This window comes from Simochromis diagramma, unplaced genomic scaffold (assembly GCF_900408965.1).
Source record: "Simochromis diagramma unplaced genomic scaffold, fSimDia1.1 OVJJ01000216.1, whole genome shotgun sequence".
Lineage (NCBI taxonomy): Eukaryota > Metazoa > Chordata > Actinopteri > Cichliformes > Cichlidae > Simochromis > Simochromis diagramma.
The window spans coordinates 15,856,529-15,872,220 of record NW_024386883.1 but is presented as its reverse complement, the minus strand read 5'-3'; the positions used below and the strand labels follow the sequence as shown (position 1 = coordinate 15,872,220).

Here is a 15,692-nt window from a genome sequence, read left to right as displayed (position 1 = left end):
GTGGCCTAAGGGTGAAGCTGTCGATTAGCTGCATGCGGCTGTAAACAAACCTTCAACAATGACGGCATGGTTGGCATAAGAGGCAAAGATCCATGTTCCATTTTGTCCGCCCATGCTAACACTCAGAACTAAAGGCTGTGTTTAAAGCAAAGAATGCAGCTTTACTGTCTTCTCTGCTCCTCCTCAGAACATATAAATCTGGCTGAATATGAACAGCCCAATCCCATTTTCTGCTCATTATCAAAAGCCATTTTGTAGGAAGCCATTAAAAGCAAATGTAGATTAGGCAGAGCAAGAGAGTGGGCACACTGAAAATAAATGAAAGCATTTCATTAGAAAAAAGCTCGGGCTAGGAGAATAAGAGTGGGATTTCCCATCAAACGATTTCTCTGAAAATTCATCGACATTTCTTCCCTGTTACATATTCGGCATTTACTCTTGACCTCTGAACTCGTTCATGTTGCCGTCCCCAGGTTCGAGAGCGAGACCTCCCGATGGTCATGCACACTCTGTCTTCCGAATTCACTTTGTTTCGAGTGGTCAACGGGGAGACTGTTGCTGCTCACAATCTGGGGGTGACCAATGGCTTTGTGAAACCAAAACTAGGTAAGAGTTAACAAAATAATTCAACATTTCTGTCTAGAGAAAAGCTTAATGCGTCCACCCTGCCTTTAACAGCCTTTAATGTGGACTGACATTTCAATATTTCTGCCAACTTGAGGGGATCCATGGCCAATACTTGGGCCAAGACGTCCAGGTTACTGGTCATTGTTTATTAACACGGATCCATTTTTAAAAAGCCAAATTGTCGCCACTGTGTGGTTTTGAGATTACATCTGCACAAATGCAATCCACAATGCGATTGGACGATAGTATATCGATACTGAGATCTCTGTAATCGGAAATGGGTTTTGCAAAGCACTTACAAAATGTTTTCAGACTTGTTTCTTCAACGTAATAATCTCTGCATATTAATTAGTGCTGTTTCACAGACATTAAAGTGGACCCATTATGTTAATTTCCAGCTCCGTTTTTTTTTTTCTTGGAATTTATTAAAGTATCTCTTTAAAACAAACCTTGTATAGTACAACCTCGGTTCATTCAAGCCATTATGACTCCGTTCTTTCTCCCTTTGAGACCACTTTCTTTCGATTGGCTGCCCCTCGTGCACAGAATGTTAAAACAGCAGGTGGGTGGGGCTTCTGTGCTCACACCCACAGATCACCATATTAACATCCGCTCTCAGTGGCTCAGTGGTTAAGTGTTTACTGCACGCTGAAGCCTGTCCTTGTGGCCCACATTTACAGTATTTAATATGAGCATCAACGACTGGAACAGCATGTATGTAATATAATATAATCTGGCCCCCTTTAAGACTAGTCCTGGATTAAAAGAAAATTTAAATGTTTCCACTACAGGAAATGGGATATAAAATCTATAAAATGGGATTAAAATGTAATTATGCTTGTTTCTCAGCCCTGAAATAATAATACATTTGTTGTGGATTTGTTTTTATTACGGGTGAGATGCTTACATTTTAAGTTTATAAATAAATAAATGCGTAAACTTTTTCAGCATTGTTTAAATATAAAATGTGCAAACATATACATCAAATTGTGTCTAATTAACCTTAATGTTTAAAGGTTTATTTATGATTGTAGAAACGGATGTTGGATAATCTCCACTAAAGCTCCACTTAAGTGCACTGTGGCACTTTCAATTACACAGCACACAGTCTTTATTGCTGTTCATACAATTTGTAAGTGTTTTGTTCCTGTTGGTGTACAAGCTGAGCTTGAAAGCTCCTTCTTAATGTTGGCAAATGCAGTTTTCAAGCTCACTTTTTCACCCAGCACAGACAAGGGAAGTCTAAGCTCAGATGAATTGGAAAAAGGATGATCAGAAAATGTATTGCCATGTAGTCTTTTATTAAGAAGCCTCCTAAGCCCTCATGTATTATCTTTTTCAGTGCCCCGTCCTATCATTCACCCCTTATCCAGTCCCAGCAACATGTTCTGTGTGACCAGCCTGGACCCAGACACACTGCCCTCTGTGGCCACTCTGCTCATGGACGTCATGTTTTACTCTGGAGGGTAAAACATTTTATTACTTCATTAAGGCCCTGAAGGCCTTTTGCATGTTTTGCATGTTGCCAGGATTCCACTCAATCACTGAGAACATTAGGACAGCATCTCTTTATAGTCTATTAATCAAATGTAGGATGTTACTTAAAAGGGATAAAACAGAAATTTAGCTCATTAAGAGAAGTTTGGCCACAGTGGAAAGTAGTATTCAGTTTTTTTGTTATCTAATTATCTAAGTTAATCTAAAGTTATCTGATGTCTTCTGCTGGAGCCTTGTCAAGTCTGAAAAATTATCTTTACTGCCTTGAATTATATGGGTATAAAATTCAGGAAAGCTTATTTTCTCGAGAATAGAAGACTATTTTCACTTTCATTTCCTAGACAAGGAAGGAAAAATTAGGAGATGCTAATTTTGGGAAAATGTTCTGGAGCTCAGCCCACACATGAGGCTCAGTGTCAGAATGTGTTGACCTGTGATGCATCAATTTGAACCCTTCTTTCATCTTTTATCTTTTTCACACATTAATCATCTTCATGTAAGTGCAGCACCAGAGCGTAAGACTGACCCCACACAATAATGAGAGAATAGTGTAAAATGATTCCATCCATTGTGTGTTAGTCTGCATAATTTGAGGGTTGTTTTTTATACATATATGTTGTGTGCAGTGATACTTTAATTAGAGACCTTTTTGGTCCTGTCAAAGCAGGCATTAACAATGACTGCTTTATTCCACTTAAATGAGGCAATTTTAAGGCCTTCCAAGGTGTTTTGTGTTCGTTCACTGAAATGGCTCACTAGGATACTTTAGAAATGTAAATTACAGCACTTTCAATGGGCATTTTCTTATTTTCTGGCTTTTGACAGTCAAAACACCTGCTGTGAAATAGCTCTATAAACTAAAGGGGGGGAAAAAAAAGGAAGTCCCGGTCCACATTGTTGCACTGCCACCATCTCTGATTATTAAATCAGTGTTGGTGTGGCTTCTCTGAGTTGAAAGTCCAGCTTGACAGGGCAATCAAGTTGAAATTCTAGCTTCCGATTTCAAATGGAATATGCCATAAAGTTTTTTTTAAAAAAGCAAGAAAATATAGGATTTGTTTTCCTCCTTAGAAACAAGATCGAGAGGTACTCAGATTCCCATACTTGGGGCAGCAACTCCTCACTGACCCAGATTGGATATTCCACACTTTGGACATTTAGTGATTTTTCGCCGCTCGACTGAAGGGCCTTTATCACAGGCCCCGCCCACTTAATGTCTCTAGCTGTAGTTGCTTGAAGATGTCAAATGTCTTCCACTTTCTATGGTCTCTGATGGACACATTCGAGCGAATCGCTTCTAGTGTGTACATTGTTTAACAGATAGCAGTTCTATGACCTCATCAACTCTCACTGTTAGCATTGTTAGGGAACCCAAGGACAACATTGCACACAGGCACGGACTTCAAAATCTTCCTCTTTTTTTTTTTTTAAATGGAGAACCCTGAGTTCTTCAAACAGAAACCAGTCTACCTACTCAAGCTGTTAGGCAACACAGAGAGTTGAGGACCGTTTTGAGTTCCCTTGCCATCCATTCACACTCTGGCCTTTAAGACCCTTTTTATTTCCCTCCTGTGTAAGAGGACACACACTTGACAGTCCGCAAAGCGGTGCGTGCTTGTTGCAGCCAAAAGAAAGGTCTAAAAGTTAACTGGAAATTAATCAAAGTGTCACAGGTCCAATCAGAAACTGTATTGTTTTTGTCTTTGCCAGGCAAAAAGAGTCTGGAGCATCCAGTGAAGACTCAAACCACATCCGCTTCTTCTCCTTCTCCCTGATCGAGGGCTACATCTCTCTGGTCATGGATGAACAGACCACACAAAGGTAGAAGAAAAACACACACCACTCAACATTTCATGTGCACTGCTGTTGTGTAATTAACTACACTTGTTCTTTTAAGGTTTTGTTGTCTGTTAATCCCCACTAAAAGGACAGCTTGTATTCATGCAGGGGAGTGCGTTTCTGATTGTTGTTTGAGGTGGTGATTAGTTTGTTGCTAGGCAATAAGCAGGGCTATCGGGTGTATTGCACATAAGTCACAGTGGGTTTCAGTCTGACTCATCTACTCCCTTAGTTTCTAGCAGTGTACACTAATTAAGCAGGAGGGCCATTAAGGAACTTGAGCAGCTGCAGGTCCCACATGGTTTCTCCTGTGTTAGCATCTGATCAAAGGCTGGCAATGAATAAAAAAAGGTCCGCATTATATTGGTTAGTAACCTCTTCAATCCATGTGGAAGCAAAATAACAACTGGAGTGAACTTGAATTGTTAAGTTTAGATTTTGTTTCTGCAGCATGTAGGTCAGCAATGTCCCTACGTTTTATGTAAGACCGAATGTGTTGCCTTAAAGGGATGGGTCACCCAAATTACTCTGCCTTACAATGGCTCTTTTCTTCAGTGCAGCAGGGTGCACAGCAGAAACAGACTTTAGCTGTTTTTGCACTGTGCTGAGTGGCTAGTGGCTTCTTCTGATGCACCTTTATCTGCTAACCATGCCTGGTGCCATAATTTAAGTAAAGCAAAAAAAGGTCAAATAAAGCCACTCGTGGAAAACTTTTAAAGATGACAGAGTTAATGAAATACTGGAACTGAATGATTTAATACTGTGTTTATGATGTCTTATTATTGGTAACAATTCAGAAATATAGAAATTGTATGACCACACTTGTGTTGCATAAGTGAGTAACTTAACCAGCCTTAATGTGGTACAATTGTATTTTAATAAATACTGAAGCTAATATAATTGTTCTGTTTTTTTTTTTCTTCCAGGTTTCCAAACAATGTACTTTTCACCAGTGCCTCTGGTGAGCTTTGGAAAATGGTTCGAATTGGAGGGCAACCTTTAGGATTTGGTGAGTTTTTTGTTGCTGTAGTAATGGATAGAAGCAGGCCACATGCTACTACAGATTGATGCCAACAAAGCACATGTTCAAGTATCAAGATCAGCGTTGTCAGAACTGGTTTGACAACCATCCCAGTGTGTAGTTAACAGTCTTTAGCATTAAAAAGGTGGTTCACTTTTTACCAGGGTAGATTGCCATACTAACTGCAGGTTATACCTGAGATAAAAGATGAACAGGTATGAAACCACCACTGAAAACTGTGTCACTGTTCCTGGAAGATCTAAAGTCTTTATGTAACCCTAAACAGACAATAAAAAAAAGACTATTTCCAGGAACTTTTTCCTGTTGCCTTTAATGTATGATCCTAAAACAAGACACCTATTTGTACTTGTAGGTTAAACCTATGTTTAAATTATATTTTTCGTATTCATTTCTTTTTTGCTGTGAGACCATTAAACACCAGGGCAGCAGGTGAAAGTACAAAACTGCACCTGCCTTATACACACCTGAAATTTCATGGAGTAGTAATAATCTGTCAGATTCCCCCCGTGCATAAAGCTGCGATACTGAGAAGTCTGTGAACTTACATTTATTTGTATTTTTGTCAGCCTTTCCTTCCTGGCTTCAAATAAATGAAATTTTATTATTGCTGACCAAATATGTGGGTGTAATCCCATAGTTTTCCCCCCAGACACACTCAGACTGCTGAGACACATCTGCAGCAGCTGTGTTGTTTTATAGTTTTCCTTTGTAAAGTCAGTAGACATTCTCATTTTTCTGTTTGGTTAGAGGCTTATGTTAGTTGATAACCTACCTTCATATAACAGCTTACCTGAGCATCAATAATCAGGCTAAGTGAAGCCTTAGCAGACAAAAAAACGCAATAGTTAAAAAGCCAGAATTTCACAAGAAGACCTCAGACCTGGCTGCTCTAATCAGGATAATAAGTGTTATCATGATTAATGTGTATTGTATTTATCAACATGCTTTAATGAGTTGTAGAGTGGTTGTGGGGCCTGTTGAGAGGTTAAAGAGCGTGTCTTTAATGGTCTGCAGATGAGTGCGGCATCGTGGCTCAGATATCAGAACCGCTGGCGACGGCTGACATTCCAGCTTACTACATTAGCACCTTCAAGTTTGACCACGCCCTGGTAAGAAACAGTTTCTACTGCATATGTTTGGTTTGTAATCAATTTGTTTGTAATTGTTGGGCTGTTTGGTCAGTCTAACCAGTTCATGACACCATGAAAGACTGTATATAAAAGATGGACATGCATAGCATCTGGGTCTGAAGCGTGAAGCCAGTGCAAAGGTGTTTTTAAACTTGCATTCTTTCCAGTGGCCAGCAGGGGGTCGCTTGTCTGATTTGTATAGAAGTCTTTGAGAAAATGGCTTTGTGACTCCAGTAAACTCTTTCTTATTGACTTAATTCACTAGTTTCAAGTCAAGATTTTTAGTTCTTGCTTTTCACTTCCAGAAAACCTTCAACTTGAGGCTTTAAGGCACTGATCGTAGCAACTACGTCCATCTTTTATATACAGTTTATGGCATCAGCATCGGCTCTAAGCAGCTGGAGAGAAACTGTTTCAGCTTTTTCAGATGTTTTTGGGGCCATCAAAAACAAATGAAAACACAATCAGAAAGTTCTAATCAGTTACTTTGCGTCTTCTTCAGGTTCCTGAAGAAAACATCCAAAGTGTCATTGGCGCACTGCGGCCTGAGAGTGCTGCACAGTGAAGGAAGCTGGAGAAAGCGATGACGACTACCATCTCCAAAGTCATTTTGTTTAAAAAGTTTATCATGTCCAAAAAGTGCCAAGAGCTTGCTAGCGGACTACTGTGGGTCAACTCTGAAAGGAAGGAAGGACGGAGGGAGAGAGGAGGGTGACAGTGTGTTAGGGAAGCCTTTGTTACTCAACCATTTTCTTTACCCCCCCAACTACTCTTTGCCTTCCTTCGTGCCCAAGTCCCCTCCACCTCCAAGCTCTGGTAGTTTTTGCGTTAGTTTACCAAACTGTCTCTTTTCTTCTCTAAAGCTGCTTCTTCCCACTCCCTGACCCTCCTGAGCACCCTACTGTATTAGTTACATAATTCCTCTCATGGAAAGATGACGAATGTACTCTCAAAGCAAAATAATTATTATATATAGTTATCAAATTCTCCTTTTTTGTTTGCTTTGTTTTTCCACAGGTCATTTTTCTCAGTGCCAACATGTATGAATGCCTAAACCGATGCCTTTGTCTAAAATACTGCACATGTGCAATTGAAGGAGACAGCCAGCGTTGGCGCTTGTTTTTGCTTTTTAGTCGTCGTTGAACGTGTTTTAATCATCGATCTGACTATTGAAGTCCCCCAGACTTAAAATCAGTCTGGCGAAACGTGAAGTGAATCTTTTTTTTTGTGTGCATTTAATAAGTTACATCCATGCACACTGTGAGCAAGATGATCGACGGGCCAATCAGGATCTGTAGATTTGATTATTTTCAGCGATTTGGCTGATAGGCGTCATTTTTGTGAGAGGTTGTTGATTTCTTATTTGATTTTGGATAGGATATAGAAAGTTCCCAGTTGACGTATTCTTAATAACTTCTCCCACAGCGTCACAATCAGTTCAAAACGTCTCTTATTTTGAGACATTCCCATCAGCCTCTTCTGCACACTATTTGTTACCTGAAATGGTCAACATGGTCCTCATTAGACCTCTGAAACACTATCACGTGAGCATTACAACCACTCCCACACTAACCACTATGTGCCAAATTTAGGTTCCGTTTGCCACAAAATTAAATTTAAGTCTGTACCGTCTTGTGAGGGTTTTAAATTAGCTCTAAATTGTTATTTCTCTTTGTTCATATTGTGTCAGTTCTAATTTAAAACATAAAAATTGGACGCTGGAATCAATGTGGGTTTTTCTTTTTTTTTTCTTAATGGAGTGAGGGTCAAAAAGTGTTGATTAAAAACTCCATCCAGCCATTCTCTTCCACTTATCATCCTCATCTTTCAAACTGAGTGAGTATTAATCAGTGGACGTGAAGAAACTGATTTTAATTGGTTTAGTTTGTATTAAAAAAAAAATAAGAATACAAATTTAAAAATGCAAAAAATAGCCATTAAAAAGTGTAAAGCTGGGCATACACTGTGTGATTTTTGGCCCATTTTGAGACTATTTTTCACTCGTGCGACCGTCTTGGGGATCGGCCTGAGTTTAGCCTTAATCGTGTGTCATACATTGTGTAGTATACCTGAGAAGCGATTAACATCTTCATGTTACCAAGCTAAAGGTCACGTCAGAGCATCCTGACCTATGAATTTCTAACCTCTGCGATTCAGTCGCACAGTTTGAGCGCAAGCTGAATAACGCGACTGAAAGAAATCGCACAGTGTATGCCCAGCTTTAGTAAAATACTCAGTGCAGATCTATACCAGGCACATAAAATTCCAAATTACCTTTACAATCTTCCTCGTACCCAGAAATATATCTGAAACTCCAACTGATATTGATTTGATTGATGGATTTAAAAAAAAAAAAACCCAGAAGATAATCTTTTGAGGTGGATTCGTGATCCCAGCACATCGCCATGCATTAACTTTACAATGCAGGTCTGTGTTCAAAAGTATGAAAGTAGAGGCTGCGGGAGAAAAGGAGGGAGCGGCTAGCTCCACCCTGTCAATACTTCAAATAAGCGCGTACCAACAACACTGAACACGGTAAAAATAACAGAAGTTCCTCCACGAGCATCTGTCTCATTTAAAGAAACCGTTCACTACTAAATAGTTGCTTTTGATGGCAATCGTACCAACAGCATGACCCGTTTTCCAACTGCCAAAAACTCTCATGTTTGAGAGCAATTACGCCGACACTTTCCAGTGACCGTGTTGCTCACAGTGTGCATTGGAGTGAGAAACGCTGAGAAGATTTGCATCGACACTAGTAATAAATTACTGAGCCACTTCCATGAGCTAGAATAATGTCAGTGCAAGTGTGCTAACATAAGCTACGGTTCACACAGGGGAAGGAAGGTTACACTCCGAGCCCTGGTGTCCATTTTGGTCTTGAAGCTGCCCCTCTCCTACTCCAGTCTGCACTTTAATGCAGGTCCCACCCCCACAGACCTGCTGTACTGATGTGAACCCAGAGAGGGCTCTTTTCTTTAGCTAGATCTTGTCCACATGGAACGATTTCTGTTGGTATTAACCGTTGGTGATGATGTTTTTCTTCCTTTTTGTTTTCTTCTCTTCACACCACCTTCCACCTATCTGCAGCCTCTCCTCTGATCACATTTGATTAGTAGATAATCTGTATTTATCAGTGTTAAAACATGAGGAAGGTGTTATTTCTTCTGATTGCATTTCAAAGAGAAAGCCTTTCATTTTGAAGCTTCTTTTGTGGGGGGGGGGGAATAAATGAAAAAAAATAAACTAGCTGTTTTTTGAGCTGCTTGCGTGTTCACTTTTCACCCATGTGTCATTTTACTGTATTTACTTACCGACAGAGGGGCTGTGTACTCGAAGCAATAAACTAGTGATGTCGCCTCCCAATCTTGCCTTCAGAGCTCCAGTTTGGCTGTGAATGAGACACATTTTTTTCACATTTTATTAACACAAAAATGTATGAAGTGTAGCAGCCATGGATGAATTAAATTAGTGGATATCACATCCCCACTTGACGATGCTAAAGATCCGTGATGACATGCTGAGTCATCCCCCAGGTCTTGCACTCTTCACCTCTGAGTCAGGCTGGCTGGTGGCAGTTGACTCTTTTATCTGCCAACTTAACTGCCCTGTTAGCATTAGTCACTGAGTGGTGGTAGCTAATGCCAAGAGGGGACAAATTTTGTCTTCATTGCAATATTTGTTTATTTGCATTTTAATGAGTACTAAAATGAAGATAAAATTGCGTGTTCAACTCTCAGGGGTGCAGTTTCTCTTTGCATGATAAGGACCAGCATGAGGGCTGCCACATCTATGGGATTATCCACACTAGGAGAGCGCTGACTAAGCCCAAAGCACATGCAACATGTCCCCATGCTGGCAAAGATGGCTTTTGCACAGCATTACACACTCCTCTCCAAGTTTAGCATCCCAGTTTCGACAAAGGTTGAAGAATGGTCAAAAACCACCTGCCCATCTTCCCCGATTTGGTCTTTGAGCTAACGGCTTCATGTAGCAAAACCACTGTCTATCCATGTCACTGTACAGCACATAGACAGTACAGTGGAGGCTGGCTTAGACAACCCACCGCCTGTGGAGCCATTCCACAACCATGGAGTAGATGGCCACTCAGCACTTCCGACAAGCACCGCACATTTTAAGCAACTTAGCTGGAGACAAAGGGCTCAGGCAGATAACTGCAGATGCAATGAGCTCGGTCACTGGGCTGCAGATGAACCAGATGATGTGCCTGGCAGAGAATTAGTCACTGGTTGGTTCCCCCAGGCAGCCAACTGGACCTAGCAGTGCCATCTCTGGCGGTGTGTGCTCCAGTCATTGAGATGAGAGCCTCCAAGTCAAGTTCTACACTAGCTGACCAGGACCAGAGTCCAGCTACAGGCCTTCACAGAGACCAGATGCCTAGAAAGAAGAAGCCTTAATCCACCTACGTTTTGTTCAGCAGTTTCTGAACTTTCCCACACAATTTCCCAAGCACAAGCCCCCTGCATACACAAATGCTCCTTCATTGCAACTGTTAAGTCTGGGTGCATTAAAGGCTCTGACGACAAACTGAGACTTTCATGCCATTTGTCATTGTTCTGCTCCAATAAGAGTGCTTCCAACAAGCTGTGTGACTGTACATATTTCCTTGTGCAAATCAATACAAAATATCTACATTCAAACAATTGCAAATCATCAGTCTGCAGGTCACATAAACCAGGTCAGGCAGGCGATGTCTTTCTCCACAGACACATGGGAGGTTAACGGTGCCTCACCTACAGTGCTACAAGTTAGCTGACTGCCTGCTCACCTCGGTGACACGCTTGTGCCCTCTTTCTGGGAGTGGCGAGAATCATTGCTGCAGGTCACCAGTTAGCATAGAGCACCAACAGTTTTTCTTTGCTTCAGGGTTTCAGAGCATATTCCTCGAGGGGAATGGTAATCTCATGTACCCCTTATAAAGGGGTTCCTGTGAGGGATATTCATGATGCATGTAGTTGGTCATCACTGCATGCTTTTGTTTGGTTCAGTCTGCTGGACACGACGGCTCCTTCAGTGGTTAATTCGATCCTTTCTCCTGGGTCTGCCACGCTGCTCTATGGGGAGCGTGTAAATGTCCCTTACTGCAGGAGCTGTACAGAATGACCAGACTGAAAGGGAACAATGTGTTATGACTATAACTTCTTATGTGTGAAAAACTAAGTACTTCCTATGATTCAGTAGCTTCTAGAATCACTAGCTTTTATTTTTGCATTTACGACGTGCGGCACTGCTGAGTGTAATCTGAAAAACAAACATCGTGCAGACCAGAAGTGAAAGACGTCAGTCGTGTGCCTGCAATGACCCGCCAAGCGCAAACAGCAGCAGTGATGCTATCGAGATTTTCATCAACAGTCTTTGTTGCATCATTACGACAGCGCTCCAGCAGGGGTTTGTTTTCCACTGGTGAAAAGACGATTTTCAAACCCTCTCTGGGGTGTGACACACTCTGAGGGTTAATAAATATATATTTAAAAAAATAAAGATCGGTGTTAGTTTGCATTTGAAAATGAACATTTATTCCAGCAACTCTGAAGATCATTATAATCCTAGACTATGAGTCATAATGGTTTTTGTAACTCCATGATCCTTTATGATCTGCTATCTCAGAAAATGTCTTCAGAGAAGACAATTTGGGATGTTTTTTTAATGTTTTTGGCAATGTTTCGGCCCTTTTCTCAAAAGTAAAACTTTCTTTCTTTACTTCCTTTGTAAGAAGGAAAGTTAGGACAGATTCTGTGAAATATGCCTGTACATTTATGCCCCCCAGAGCATGAAATGTAGTCACTTTGGATTCTTACTTCTAGCTTCACATTTCTATAACTAATTTCTGATGTCAGGAAAGTCAGTCTAGTATAGATAGCCCAACACCTAAATGTCTATGTAGAGAGTAAAAGGTTACAGACCACAACAAAACACCAAAACGTGCCATTTTGAGTAGCAGTACTGGAAGATTTCCTCTGAAAATTCCCACTTTTGTGGAGAATATACGGAGAAGGGAAAAATGGCAAGATTTTACAGGCTTACACGTGTAGGCAGCTCAAAGGTGCCAAAGCCTACAGGTTGTCAAATGGTCACAGTGTCGTAGGCTGTACACATGACGTAGCGCACAAAGCTAACATCCGCTGTGACATCAGAAGGGTGCACGCATTCCGTTCAAAGCCAAATATCTCCATCTTTTATGTACAGTCTTCAGGTTACATCTAATGTTTGTTATCAGCTCATCACGAGCCATTAGCTGCTGGTCACATGAGAGACTTAAGCTACACAAAACAAAGATATAAGCCCAAGGCTCAAGTGTTCCCGCCTAATCTGAGCCAGTGTAGGGAAAACCTCATCATGAGCTGCTATTTAGGTGGATCAACATTACTGACACTAATAAGTGTTTATAAAGTTATAAAACAAAGGCAGTTTTCTCACTGATTTCTATACTTCTTTTTGCAACGGGAGCCTCCTACTGGCCATTTCAAAGAATGCACTTCCTCACTGGCTTTACTTTTCAGACCTGGAAACCTACATCCATCTTATATATACAGTCTGTGGCTAAAATCTATTTTTTATTTTTATTTATTTATTTATTTTTTAAAGTGCTTTGCTCTCCTCTCCTCTCACCCCACTCTTCCATTCTTTGAACTTGATGCTAGCCCACACAGGTGCTATAATGAATGATCTATAGATGAATGATCTGATTTAAATTAGAACTTAAACACAGAAAACACATTAGTGCACACCCTACCTTTCCCTTGGTCTCTGTCTTCCTTGCTGGGCTTTTTCTTCCACAATGCCCACGCTCCACTCCAGCCTGCAGAAAATGGACAGCAATTGACAGCAGGGAAGACTGCAGGTATATCAGTTGTCTGTATTATCTGACCTGAGTAAACAAAGCAGAGAACAGCCAGGCCCTTGTTGCTCTGCATGGGTGGGCCCCACACCACCACCTCCTCTCCTCTACTTCAGCACACAGAAGGGGAGGAGAGCTCATCCAGCTGCAGAGACCCTCTCTGCAGAGCGGGGTTATAGGAGCAGACACAGTGTGTTAGTGTTTCCACTTATCATGATCATTTTACACCTTACATAATCTCACGCTGCTCGGCACGGCAGTTCACTGACATGCGGTGGAGACGCTTGCTCTCAGCTCCCACTCACAAAGATTAAAATTGCAAGCTATAAGTCAAACAGAGAGGCATCTCAGTGCCGCTAATTGAAATGCATCACTTTCATTGTGCAGAGCTGCAAGGTCGCACGGTGGGAAATCTCCACCCACAGAAATGACAAATCTAAACTTTACGGGCGACACATTAACAGCAGTGAGTCAGCGCTTCATCTAGACCAGGCTGTAATGGCAACAACCACCACACATTTTCCTACGGGGCACTTGAATCACAACACACACACGGGTGTCACCTTACAGGGCTTCTGGGTAATAAAACCCAACATTTCTTTTACATTTCCCTGCAATATTGACCAACAAATCACACACTGTACTTTTTTCAATTGCAGAGATGTTTGTGGCATCTAGTTATCATGCATAAGACTGGATGTGGTTCATTATATACAGTGTCATGTGTTTTTTGAAGCCTCAAATTTGGTTAGGGTGAGGTTAGACTTGAAGGGCATATGCAGAACACAGTGCAGCTTTCAGAAGGTAAAGAACCAGACACAAAAACATAGTTTTGGTTCAGCATCATCACAGACGTTAGTGCTGCACCTGGTAAATTGTTCACGACTAAGCAAACTTGTTTGGGATTGACCAAGTTAATCTGCATTATGCTGTCACCAACTGTGACTATAATCATGCGGACCCTTCTCACTGTTCCACAGGTGCATCTGTGAAATAATGCCTCCTCCTAAACGCCAGATATGGGTCAACTCATCTCATAATTCGAATGGGATATTAAAAGTGGTGAATGAAGTTTTCCTCTCAGCCACGCAAACCAAAGCTTCTCCTGCACGTTCTCAAATCCTGCTCTGCAGACGGTCGCAGGTCGTACGTTTTATGCTCACTCTGTAATTTTGCGTAAATACATTTCCGGGCTCTTCAGAGGGCCGTCAAGTTGTCATAATGATGAATGGCCCAGAATACAAGAGCTCAGCAAAGAGAACAAAGCAAAGCAGTGCACATCGGGCTGACTTCAGCAATACTCCGTGTTCTGTGAGAATTAACGTGTCCATCATGTTGATATCAGGAAACCCGAGTTAGAGTCGAGGTTAAAAATCAGCTTAAAGAGCACGTGTGAGGCGTCGGATCAAATCAGGTAACAATTAATTTTATGGGTTCATTTCTTACAAGTCTTTCTTTCCTACCAATTCATCCGTTTTCTAAACCGAAGTTTGTTTCACTGTATAGAAAACAAAGATGTGCCATTTAATAGTCAGGTGAACGGATAAGATTGCACAACGATTAAAATTAGTCACAGTTTGCCAGTTGTTTTGATTACATTTTTAACACACAAATTTTAGTATAGAACATGTGTTTGAAATACAGCCACAGTCATAGTTATTCTTTATGAGTCTGGGGTTTTATTGCCGTCATGTTTTAAGTAATAGATTTATTTTTAAATTAGTCAACATTCCAGCAATTAAACCTTTTAACTATTAGCTCTGCAGATTCAAACTTGATACAAATGTTACAATGTAAACTGGAGGTGGACCAATTAATCTCCACCTCCTTTAGCTGGAATTACAGTCCTTTAAAATGTGTTCAATTCAATTTTATTTATATAGTCCCAAATAACTACAACAGTGCCCTTTATATTATAATACTTTTTAAACCCTTCAATATTAGAAAGAACCCCAAACAATGAGACGATCCCCTGTGAGCAAGGACTTGGCGACTGTGTGAAGGAAGAACTCCCTTAAAACAGGAAGAAACCTCAAAGAGAAACAGGCTCAGAGAGGGGGGGGGGGGAGCAATCAGCTGGGGGTGAGGTAGGAAGGAAGGCAGCATTTATCATTTATAAGTAAACAAGGACCTGTTTCAGCTTCAATATTATCCTGACTCTTACATGTTTATATGATAGATGAATTGTTAAATGGGGGAGACTGCATACATGTTGAAAAGTGTGTTTCAGGAGCAGGTTGTGAGTGCATCCAATTTGTGACTCGTACCGTGATGATGAAACTTCCAGGCAGGAGGAAATTTAAGCTTATCGTAACTGATACTTCATCTGACGTGCACCTTCCTAAAAATGTAACCACACGTTGCATCCATTCAGTACAGTCCAAAAAAGGATGGATAAACTCAAAAACAGGAACTCGTCTGCCAACTTTAGGCAGCAAAATTGCAGAGCAATGTAGCCAGACCAAGCCAAAGTATAAACGCAGCATCAGCCACTCTGTAGGCTCAAGATAGGTTTTAATGCAGAATTATTTACCCAGCAGCAGCTGTATGTCTTCCTCCCATTGTCCCCAACTGGTCGTGGCGGACTGCTGCCGTTCCCCAGGGCTGGTTCTGCTGGAGGTTTCTTCGTATTAAAAGGGAGTTTTTCCCTTCCCACTGTCGTCAAAGCGCTTGCTCATAGGGAGGGGTCATATGATTG

General features: G+C 41.1%; 1 protein-coding gene and 1 long non-coding RNA gene across 2 annotated transcripts in view; one reads left to right on the top strand and one right to left on the bottom strand.

Moving 5' to 3' along the window:
* The window catches only part of castor2 (cytosolic arginine sensor for mTORC1 subunit 2), a 22,575-nt gene extending 14,087 nt beyond the window's left edge, over positions 1-8,488 (top strand). Inside the window, exons 5-10 of the mRNA XM_040032488.1 lie at positions 474-606; positions 1,970-2,093; positions 3,835-3,945; positions 4,890-4,972; positions 6,020-6,114; positions 6,638-8,488. Coding sequence (XP_039888422.1) covers positions 474-606; positions 1,970-2,093; positions 3,835-3,945; positions 4,890-4,972; positions 6,020-6,114; positions 6,638-6,700 — 609 coding nt within the window. The 3' untranslated portion in view covers positions 6,701-8,488. The remainder of the gene's footprint in view (positions 1-473; positions 607-1,969; positions 2,094-3,834; positions 3,946-4,889; positions 4,973-6,019; positions 6,115-6,637) is intronic.
* On the bottom strand, positions 8,473-15,692 carry LOC120733956. Its single transcript, XR_005695923.1, has 2 exons — positions 12,890-15,692; positions 8,473-9,526 (listed from the first exon to the last, which is right to left on the bottom strand). It is a non-coding gene; the product is annotated as an uncharacterized LOC120733956 (long non-coding RNA).